This window comes from Martes martes, assembly GCF_963455335.1.
Source record: "Martes martes genome assembly, chromosome: 17".
NCBI lineage: Eukaryota > Metazoa > Chordata > Mammalia > Carnivora > Mustelidae > Martes > Martes martes.
In genome coordinates, this window is record NC_137905.1 from 57,241,237 (window position 1) to 57,251,681 (window position 10,445).

At 61.6% G+C, this 10,445-nt stretch overlaps 2 protein-coding genes across 3 annotated transcripts; one reads left to right on the top strand and one right to left on the bottom strand.

The window, feature by feature from the left end:
* Positions 1–872: 872 nt before the first annotated feature.
* Positions 873–5,856, bottom strand: FIZ1 (FLT3 interacting zinc finger 1). Of its 2 annotated transcripts, XM_080828867.1 has the most exons (3): positions 5,786–5,856; positions 4,055–4,406; positions 873–3,086 (listed from the first exon to the last, which is right to left on the bottom strand). In XM_080828867.1, the coding sequence occupies exons 2-3, from the start codon at positions 4,364–4,366 to the stop codon at positions 1,884–1,886; spliced, it is 1,515 nt and encodes a 504-aa protein (XP_080684993.1). In that variant the 5' UTR covers positions 4,367–4,406; positions 5,786–5,856; the 3' UTR covers positions 873–1,883. The 2 variants fall into 2 exon arrangements, with proteins under 2 accessions (XP_080684993.1, XP_080684992.1); XM_080828866.1 differs by lacking the exon at positions 5,786–5,856 and having other exon boundaries at positions 4,055–4,516.
* A 726-nt stretch (positions 5,857–6,582) lies between these two features.
* On the top strand, positions 6,583–9,357 carry ZNF524 (zinc finger protein 524). Its single transcript, XM_080829123.1, has 2 exons — positions 6,583–6,680; positions 8,297–9,357. Exon 2 carries the CDS (start codon positions 8,336–8,338, stop codon positions 9,125–9,127), a length of 792 nt encoding a protein of 263 aa, XP_080685249.1. The 5' UTR covers positions 6,583–6,680; positions 8,297–8,335; the 3' UTR covers positions 9,128–9,357.
* The last annotated feature ends 1,088 nt before the right edge of the window (positions 9,358–10,445 follow it).

A 10,445-nucleotide genomic window follows, 5' to 3' on the forward strand; every position in this document is an offset into this window, starting at 1 on the left:
ATCTTGGTGTTCGATTGCCTGGAGAGCACAGTCAAATGCCTCTCTTGCCCCACCGGGCTCTGTGGGACCTGAGCCCCCACCCCCTCCCTTCACCTGGCCCTCCTCGGGCCCCATCCGCTCTCTGGTCTCTCAGCACCCGTCGGGGTTCAGACCAGATGCCGCCTCTGTAGAGATGTCCACGGGACACCTGAACTGAAATGGCATGCTCACGGGGTCACTCACTTTCTTAACACCCTTCCCCCCTCCTTCGGCATGCTCAGAACCACCTGAAATTACTTTTGTTTATTTATTTTTCTCCACCCCACCACCCAAACACTAAAACATACACCCCATGAGTTATTTTCTCCACTGTTGGATCCCCACAGAGGATTACAATGCCTGGCACAGAGCAGCACTCCGGGCATGAATGTAATCTAGTACCTAGAAGAAGAGGAATGGTTCACTCCGCCCAGATAGGTGAATCCTACCCTCCGGGGTGCATACGGTGTCTAACATAGACATTTGGTCACCTGGAGGCAGAGTCTAAGATTTCTAAGATTCAGGTCTCTCCTTAGGGGTAGGACTTTTCTTTAAGGAGACACTTTCGCTTTTAGGGGGCCTGTCTGATGGCATTGACGGTGTCTAAAGGGCATGTCTGGTTCTAAAGGGCACATTCAGTCCACTGGAGGTGGATCTCGTGTTTAAGGGACAGGGTTCCACTGAGATGAAACTTAAGCCATTTCTGATCTTAATGGTCGTGCAGTATCTAAGGGACTCAACTTTTGTCAGGAGGGAGGAAAGATCTGCTTCTCTTTAGGGAGCTCATCCTAAATCAAGGAGAAAAGCCCCCACCTCTCTGGAGCCAAGGATCAGAAAACGAGACGGCAGTGACTGACAGGACGAGGTTTATTGGGGCCCTGGAGACATTAGGGAGTGGGATGAGGGGCAAGGTCGAGGCTCACAGGGGGGCACCCCCTAGCCAAGCCCCCCTTCCCCTTGGGGTTGAGAGGAACACAGAGACAGACAAACCAACAGAGATGGAAAGACAGGTGCTACAGCAGAGCGGGAGGAAAGCCCCAGGGTCCACCACTTCCCGCTCGGATGAGTTCACAGGATGGGGAATGATGGGGACTGGCCAGCACTCTAGAGGGAGGGAGGAGTGTCTGCCATATTGGCCTACGGAGGGTGGGGTACAGGCCACAGTCTAGACCAGCCCATTCCAGTGGACAGGGGTGTGTATCTGATTCAGTTCATTCTACTGGGCAGGAGGGATTTCAAACCAGCCTATTCTAGTGTTTGGGATGGGGAAGATCATTAGGGTGGATCCATTCTGCCCTGGGGGAGGGACACCTAATTGGGGAGGGGTTTTCAGGGCAGGGGCATCTACCCTGGTCCTCTTTCAGCATGAGGAATGAAATGGGGTGGGTGGGGGAAAGGCAGATTTCGGCTATATCCATTTTTGGAGGGCACCAGTGACTGGTGGGTGGCATTTGGGGGGATCCAGGGAAATTCAGGGACATGGTCCCCCCACATTCTCCAGATCAAGGTCGTTGGGAATGATGGCTCTTGGGGAGAGCGGCAGTCTTCCTTGGCGGAAGGATGCCCATCTCTTATCACTAGGGTCCTCAAGATGAGAAGTACTTGCAGACACCCACATCTCACTGCCACGTCCCCACCGATCGGGGAGGCCTTTTGATTTGGGGGTGCTCAGGAGTCTCTTCCTAGGTCCGGACCTTGCAGCTGAGGAGTCTCCCCGGTCTGTTTGCTGCCCCCAGCTCAGAGGCCCGTGCGGGTGTCTGGTGGCCCCCTATCTCCAGCCGGGGTCCCCTGCTGGCGGGGCCGGGGATCTGGCCCCGGGCCCTGAGTGCGGCCCCCGAGGCGGGGCGGCGGGGCGGCCTGCGGCGTCAGTCCATGCCGCGGTGCAGCTTCAGGTGCCGCGAGAGGTTGCTGAGCGTGATGAAGCCCTTGCCGCAGACGTGGCAGGGGAAGGGCCTCTCGGTGCCGTGCAGCAGCCGGTGGCGCTTGAGGTAGCACTCGTGGCGGAAGAACTTGCCGCACTCGAGGCACGGGAACGGCTTCTCGCCCGTGTGCACCAGCACGTGGCGCTCCAGGTCTCGCGGCGAGCGGAACAGCTTCTCGCACTCGGAGCAGCCGAAGATCTTCTTGCCCCGGCCGGAGCCGGACGCGGCCTCGCCGGACGCGGGCTCCCCCTCCGGGGCCGCGGGCGCCGCCTCCGCTCCGCCGCCCTCGCCGTGGCTCGCCCGCCGGTGCTCCTCCAGGGCCGCCAGCGCCGCGTACAGGGCCCCGCAGTGGCCGCAGCCGTACGTGGCGGGGCCCGAGTGGGCCTCCAGGTGGCTGGCCAGGGCCGCGGCCGACGCGAAGAAGGTCCCGCAGTCGCACTGGTACAGGGTGTCTTCGGACGCCTCGGCCGCGGCCGCAGGGGCAGGGGCCTCCCCGCCGCCTTCGGGGAGCAGCCCCGCGAGCTCGGGCAAGCCGCCCCCGGCGCGGCCCAGGAGCAGCCCGCCGTCCCAGGCCGCCTGGGCATCGCCGGCCTCCGCCGTGCCAGCGACGTCGCCGGCCGGGTCGGGCCCCGCGCTGGCCCCCGGGGCCCAGGCCTGCACGGGGGGCGCGCCCGGGCCCTGCAGGTCGTGCGTCAGCTTGTGCCGCTCCAGCAGCGCGGGGGCGTTGAAGTCGCGCTCGCAGCGCGGGCACTTGAAGGGCTTCACGTCGGTGTGCGCCGCCCAGTGGGCCGCCAGCTCGCGGCCGTGGTCAAAGCGCCGCGCGCAGGCTCCACACGCGAAGGGGGGCAGCGAGGCGGCGGCGGCCGCGGCGGCCGCCTCTGCCAGCCCCCAGCTGCCCGGGCCGGCACCTGCCCCCTCTGGGCCCTCGCCACCACCGGCCCCCGCGCCCCCGCACACCGAGCAGGGCCCCACATTGCAGCAGACGGAGCAGGGCGCGCTCAGGGCCGGCAGGCCTGGGCCGGGTTGCAGCGGGGACGGGAGCACCCCACGGTGCTGGCGCTTGAGGTGGCGGCCCAGGCTGGAGCGCGAGGAGAAGCGGAGCTCACAGACCAGACAGCAGTAGGGCTTCTCACCAGTGTGGACGACCTGGGAGGGCGGGAGGGAGAGCACAGCATCAGGGCTGAGGGTCCAGCCTGCCGTCCCTACATTCCCAGAAGGACGCGGCCAAGCTCCCTGCTGTGTCTACAAAGCCCCATCTGGCTTCAACCCTCTCACTTGTCTTCTCTAATTTGGGTCATGTTGGCATTCTTTCGGTCCTTTCATTCTTCAGGACCTTTGCACATGCTCTTCCTTAAGGTGGAAGGCTCTTTCTCCTGGTCTTCCGGACTCTTACTCATTTTCAAGAAGCCCACCTAGGAGATTGGGACTCCCTGGGAGAGTGGCCAAATACTAGGGCTCTTAGCACTAACAAACCTGGGTTCGAATCCCAGCTCTGCCTTTCACTCTCAGTGACAAGTGGACAAGTAAACATCATCTCTGGGACTCTGCTTTGCTCCTCTGTAACGTGGGCACAATAAGACTACCACCTCACAGGGTTCTTGTGATGATAGGGTAAAATCATCACTAAAGAACGACCCAATTCCTAGAAATTAGAATTATGGCTGACAAACTTTCTGACGTCCTCTCTGGCAGTGGATTTTGGGAAAAGGTGGAGAGGAGCTTTTATAATCCCCTAGCGTGGGAGGTGGCTTTTCAAGGTTTGTTCTCCAAACCTCTAGAGCAAACACTGTCCAAAAGAACTTTCTGCAATGATGGGAATGTTTTATATCTGCCACTGACCAATGTGGCAGCCACCAGCGACGTATGGCTCTTGGGCACTTGAAATATGGCCAGTGTACGGTGCAAGACTGTGCCTTACAGACGTTGGCCTTTGTCTGGGAGTCGCAGAGACAGACTTTGAGCGACGAGTCCTTTCGACTGATAGTGCCTTCCTGGAGAACTGTAAGGCTAAATCAGAGATCACAGCGCTCTTTGCTGCCCCTCGTGGAGCCCTGTGGCTCCAAGGGTGTGGCCAGCCTGGGGAGGCCAGCCTGGGTCCAGCCTGCGGAACTCACCTGGTGGTGCAGCAGGCCAGTGGAGTCTCGGAACCCTTTAGGGCAGGCAGAGCAGCGGTAGGGCCGCTCGCCGGTGTGCGAACGCAGGTGGTTGGCCAGGTTGAAGCTGTGTTTGAAGCCCTTGCCACAGCGTGGGCACGCGTGGGGTTTGAGGGCAGTGTGCCGCGCGAAGTGACGCCGAAGGTCCGAGCGGTAGCGGAAGCTCTTGCCACACTCACTGCAGTGAAACGGAACCCGGGGAGCAGCAGCGGGAGGTGCTGGGGCCGGGGCCGGGGCAGGGACCGGGGGCACTGGCAGCGGGGTATCAGCCATGATGGCGTGGTGGGAAGGCAGTGGCGAATGGAGGCTCTCTCTGGAGCAGGGAGGAGACATGGAGGGCAGGTGGAGTCAGCGGCCTGGGAGCCCTCTCCATCAGGCTGCCTGGACTCACACCCACCCACCGTCCCCTGGAAACCCTTCCCACTTCCCTCCAAGCCACACCCACCATCCTGCAAGCCCCTCCCACTCTCCTACAAACCCTTCTCCCGCTCCTCCGGCAATCTCCCTTGTCAGTGCCAGGTGGCTTCTACCCTACTGGGCCGGTTTGAAGCCTCTCCCCTTCTTTTCCGATGGACTCCCCACTCCTCTCTAAACCCCGCCCACTGTTCGCCCCACCTACTCCTCCCAAAGTCCCCACACTGTTCCCAAAGCCTCTTGCATTCCTTGACCAGACCCTTCCCCTCTGAAAGGCCCTCCCACTCTTCTTCAAGAGCGAAGATCATCTTCAGATAAAGATTCACATTCCTAGGGAAGGAGAGGACAGAGATCTGGGGCCAGGTGCACTTGAGTCAACCTTTCAGGGCGACCATAACCCGTCCTGGAACCTCCTGCTTCCGTCCATCTGCAAGTGCGGGAGAACAGGAGTACCTACCGCAGGGGGAGGAGGTGAGGACCACACAAAACTGGGGCAGTGCACACTGCGCGCTCCCTTAGGCAGGGCACACAGCAAGGGCTCTACAGGCAAGCTGCTCTGATTACTACTGTCCGCTGAGTTTCCTACATCCCACCATCTCTTTCTTCTGCGCTAAGGTCTGCCTCCAAAGCGCCACTCACTCGTTCTTCCTTGAAACCTAGCCTGGAAGGAAGCCCCGTCCTTTGCAAGACCCTCCCCTCAACCCCTTGTTCTCAGTCTTCCCCTGGGAGCCCCTCCCCCCCAAGTCACCGCACTTACATTACGAAGACTTATTATTTCCACTAAGACTCGCCAAACTGCACACCTCAATCCCATCACCTCACCGTGCCTACTCCTAGACCAACTACTCCCCTTCTACCCTAAGCTGCGCCCACCTTCGCCTAGAGCCCCATTTCCCCACTCAGCCCCAAGTAGGTCCCTTCCATCCTTCAAGCCCAGCCCACTTCCATTCTAAGCCACGCCCATTCGGAAGCTCCTCCCTGCTATTGCTCCGCCCCCGCCACCACGAAGCCCCGCCTCCTTCCCACCAAGTCGCCTGCAGGGCTTCCCGCCCCCCCCCACCAAGTCGGCTCTGGGACTGAGGCCCCGAGTACCGGCCTTTTGTGCCCCTCCCCCCTGTCCCTAAAAGGTGCGGCCTGGGGCACCCGGGACGGGAGCAGGTCAGGCGGGACCCGCAGCCGGGCGAGTCCACCTCGCTCGTTCGCAGCCGGGGTTCTAGAGCCCTGGGGCGGCCCCAGGAGGCCGGGAAAGTCAGTCGGCTTTTCTCTTTAATTACTTACACCTCCCTCTGGGCGCCGACATTTTGGGCAGCGGGGGCAGCGTCACTTCCACCCGGGGGCCCCTCGACTTCCGCCTCGGCTCCCTTCTCCCCCACACTCCTCCTTTCTCCCGCCCCCTTGGCTCCCCCCCACCCCCACCGCCCGCCCTTCCCCGTTTCCCGTCCCATCCCCTAGCACTGGAGGTTGGAGAAGCTAGGATGGCGCCATCTTGGGTGAGGGCAGGGTGGGGGCGGGGCCTAGGGTGACGCCCGGCGCCATACAGACTAAGGGCAACAAGCTTCCCGCTCGGCCTCTTTCTCCTCCGTGCCTGCCCTGACGGGTGTTAACGTAAATCACGGCAGACTTGATTTCCTTTTCGCAGCCTCCGAATCTTCCTGGTAGAGTTGCGTCAGGATAAAAGGAAAATCGAAGTTCGGCCACTGTGGTAGAGCTCGGAGGAAAGAGCAGGTTCCATCTTGTCCTCCCTGCGGGGGGCTTTGAAGCCAATCAGGCGCCATGTTAATTACGGGAACAAGCAGCCATTTTCCCGCTCCTCATCCTTGCGGTACCTGTCTTTGATTGGGTCACCCTGCTGGGTGCTTTGTGGGAGGAAAGACATTTCTGCGTGGTTGGGAATGTGTTGGTGGCGTTATTTCCAGCTCGGGGCCAGTGAGGGCGATGGGCGCGCAGGCGCGTGTTCTCTGCGAGTACGTGACCGGTCCTTAGGACCCAGCGCGTCCTCTTTGTCTCCCGCGGGCGCGGGCCCTTCGGAGAGGGGGTGGGGGAGGGAGGGGGCGGGGCCGTCCCCGCGCGCGCCGCCGAGGGGCAGGGCCCCCTGGCCCCCGCCCCTTCCCACGCGCCGGCCCTGTCGCCCCCGCGCGCGCACACTCGCGAGCCCAGGCGACATGCAAATGAGGTACCCGAGAGGCGGGGGTCCGGGCGGGGAGAGGGGAGCGGAGGGAGGGGAGGCCCGGGGCCGCGCGCTCCTGGAGCGCGCCCCCACACCTGCTTCCGCGCCCGCCGCAGCGCGCGCGCCGACCTCGCGCCCCGCGGAGTCGGCCCGGGCGCGCGCGCGCAGACCCCCTTCCTGGCGGCCCTCGCCGTCCTGTGGCCCGCGCGCCGCTCATTGGCCGCCGCCCCCGCAGGGCCCGCCCCGCGCGCTCGGGCCGGCGGGCGCGCGCTTGCACAGGGGTAGCGGAGGGGCAAGGGCGGAGGGCACTGTTCCAGAGACTCGGGTTCTGGTCCAGGCCCTCCCAGCGGAGCGAACCTTGTGATCGTGGAAAAGTGGTGGCCCCTCTCTGGCCTTCAGTCTGTGTGCCCGGTCCAAGGGGGTGCACTGGCACCTGCAGCCCCAGCTGTTAGCGGCGCGTCTGCCTTCCTCCCACTCCCCTTCATGACACCCTAGTTGGGTCTCGTGGTCCCAGGCTCCGATGACATGACGGAGGTGGTGGGTCTGGGGGTGGTGGTGGTGGTGGTGGCGATGACGGTAGCTTATTGAGTGCTTACTCTTACCAACCAACAACGCTGCTGTATCTGTTTGACCCAGGTGGAAACTGGCCCAGAGAAGCAAAGTCACTTGATCATTAGCGGCAGAGCTGGACTCTGCCCCAGGTGTAAGGGACTCCATGAGGTCCCCATGTCTCCTTGGGTCCATGTCTTTTCACTCCCTGGACCATTGGGGCCCTTGAGATCTGGTTTGAGTCTTGGTCCTGCTGCTTACTGGCAGAGAGGGCTTGGACAACTGACTTGGCTTTCCTGTGCCTCCGTTTCCCCAGTTGCAAAGTGGGGGTGATGTACCGTTATTCAGAGGGCTGGTGTGAAGCTTAGCCACTCACCAGGATATCTCGAGGCACTGGTGTGCCCTGAGCACTCTGTGTGTTATCCTCATGACATGTCTGTGTGAATAGGAGCAAGCATTCGTCCTCTTTTGCAAAAGGCTTAACTGAGGCTCAGAGAGATGAGCACTTTGCCCCAGAGCACACAGAGACTGAGCGGCAGACCTCGGAACTGAACTCAGAACTCTGACTTGGGAGCCCACACTTAACAGTTCTGGCACGTTTCTTCATCCATGACTCGGAGCCAAACATCAGCTGCGACCAGTCCCTTTCTTCTAGTCCTGAACTCCCACTCCTCTCACTCTGCCAATCAGAAGCGGCACAAAACATCTCTGGGCCTCCATGGCTCACGTTTAGTGGGCTCTTTGCTTTGAGGATCGAAATACTGGCCCCTACCCTTAGTTGGACTCTATTCTATTCTCCCATGAAGATTTTTTTTTTTTTCCTTTTGGCTCAAGTTGACCCTGAACTTCTAGGACAAGAGTTAGGGAGGCTTAGGACACACCTGTGTGACCTCTGTATCAACCGGTACAGAATTGCCGTGCTGTTTTACCCACCAGTGTGGCTCTAACTGTCCAGGTGTATGTCCACCATGCCCAGGTGAAGAGACACAGACCAAGGGATGGGCGAGGTGTTGGGGGACAAGGGATGCTCCAGACCCTCCCTGCACTGACGGCTGCCCCCTCTCTCCTCTTAGCCCGGCTCCAGTGCCCAGACCCAAGCCCCCCACTGCTCAATGGACACCCCCAGCCCAGACCCGTTGCCTTCGCCTTTGCCGGGGGAGGAAGAGAAACCTCTGGCTTTACCTCCTCCTGTTCCCCGGGGACGCCGAGGCCGGCGTCCCGGGGGGGCCACCTCCTCGAATCGGACACTCAAGGCCACCCTCCCTCGCAAGCGGGGCCGCCCCACCAAGTCAGGGCAGGAGCCCCCGCTGGCACAGGGGGTGACAGCCCCTGTGGGCGGCGGCAGTGGCAGCGACCTCCTGTTGATCGATGATCAGGGTGTGCCCTATACGGTCTCTGAGGGGTCTGCGGCAGGTTTGCCTGGGGGCTCTGGCCCTAAGAAGGCCCCGCACTTCTGCCCTGTGTGCCTGCGGGCCTTCCCTTACCTCTCCGACCTGGAGCGCCACAGCATCTCGCACTCAGAGCTGAAGCCGCATGAGTGCAAGGATTGCGGCAAGACCTTCAAGCGGTCCAGCCACCTGCGGCGGCACTGCAACATCCATGCCGGCCTCCGCCCCTTCCGCTGCCCACTCTGCCCTCGCCGCTTCCGCGAGGCAGGCGAGCTGGCCCACCACCACCGTGTCCACTCTGGGGAACGCCCTTACCAGTGCCCTGTCTGCCGGCTGCGCTTCACAGAGGCCAACACGCTCCGGCGCCATGCCAAACGCAAGCACCCTGAAGCCATGGGGGTGCCCCTGTGTTCCCCGGACGCAGGGCCTGAACCGCCGTGGGACGACGAGGGTATTCCAGCTACGGCGGGGGCCGAGGAGGAGGTGGAGGAGCCGGAGGGGAAAGAGCTGGCATGACCCACACCCTGGGCCACCGCTGCCCGGATCAGATGTAAAGCTGGGGTTTCAGCTGGTGCTGAGCCTGGGCAGGAAAGCTGGGACACCCTCATACCTGGTGGTCTTCCGTTGTGGGAGGGGGTCGAGGGTGAGGACCTAAACTCCTGGGTCCTGCTGCCTTCTGCCACCCTCCCCGGGACTGACAGGTCCCTGGGGGCAGGGACCTTGGAAATAAATCTCTGCCTACTGGCTTCTGTGTGTAATCAGTGTTGGTACCAGGGCTGGCCCTTCCTTCAAATGCCTTCCCTTCCCTATGCCACCCTGATGGGAGTGCATGGAATTTGGGAGAACCCATGTCACGTGCCTTGTTATAACTCTTGGCGCTGAGGGCGGTCTTGGAGGAAGTCTTTGTCCCTTCTCTCGTCTCCAGCTGACCTCAAAGGACTCCCTGTAAATATCCGCTCTGAGTAAAACTCTACCCCTCTGTGCAAACGTGACTTTAGGTCCTCATCCCCCATTCCAGCCAGATCTTGGAAATCCTGCACCCACTACCTTGCCCCATCTCTTTGTCCTGACACTGTAAGGAAATACGGAGTTGAGGGTTGTGAGCAGACCCTACGCCTTTGGTAAGGCTAGAGGCGGGGCCAAGAGGGGGCGGGGCTAAGGAAGCAGGAGGCAGGGTTGGGACCGAGAGGAAGGGCTGTATGTGAGGGTTGTAGGCGGAGCTTAGGGGAAGGTGCGGAGAACTAGGGCGGGGCTCGGGTGGCTTTAGGGGTTGGCAGGCAGAAGGTGGGAGCGACTTAGAAGGAATGAGTCGGGTTTATTAGGAGGAGAGGAGAGGTTTCAAGGGAAACTTCAGGAGAGCAAGGGGTTAGGGGAGGCGGGAAGCTGAGAGATGGGCATGACTTACTCAGGCCTAGGGGAGCGAAAGGGCGTACCTAAGAAGGGAGTAAGGAAGGGAAACCCGGAGACTGAGAGGCTTAGGGGGAAGGGGCGGGGCTGACGCGGGGGGCTTGGTGCAGCTAAAGACCTCTGAAAGGCTGGTTTAGAAGAAAGAGCTGGGGCCTGGGGACCCGGAGGTCGGGAAGAGCAGGAGAAGCAGTGGCGCTGGGGCCGAGGAGGTTGATTTTTGAGGCAGTGGGTGGGGCTTAAGTAATTAATTAAGCCAGAAGATGGGCGTGGCTCGGTGCATGCCGAGGGGCGTGTCTTCACTGGGCGACCGGAGCGTGTGGGCGGTGCCCTAGGAGGCGGACACTCAGGGCGCACGCGCATGTTGCTAAGCTCGGCTACCGGAAACGGCCTAGGCTCTCCCCGTCCGCGTCCCCGAGCCAGTGCGCAG

Bases quoted from the DNA above. Each gene is read 5' to 3' on its own strand.
- FIZ1 (XM_080828866.1), bottom strand. From the start codon at position 4,426: ATGTCTCCTCCCTGCTCCAGAGAGAGCCTCCATTCGCCACTGCCTTCC. The intron at 3,087-4,054 runs GTGAGTTCCGCA...CCGCCCTCCCAG, and splicing joins CTGGCCTGCTGCACCACCAG to GTCGTCCACACTGGTGAGAA.
- ZNF524 (XM_080829123.1), top strand. From the start codon at position 8,336: ATGGACACCCCCAGCCCAGACCCGTTGCCTTCGCCTTTGCCGGGGGAG.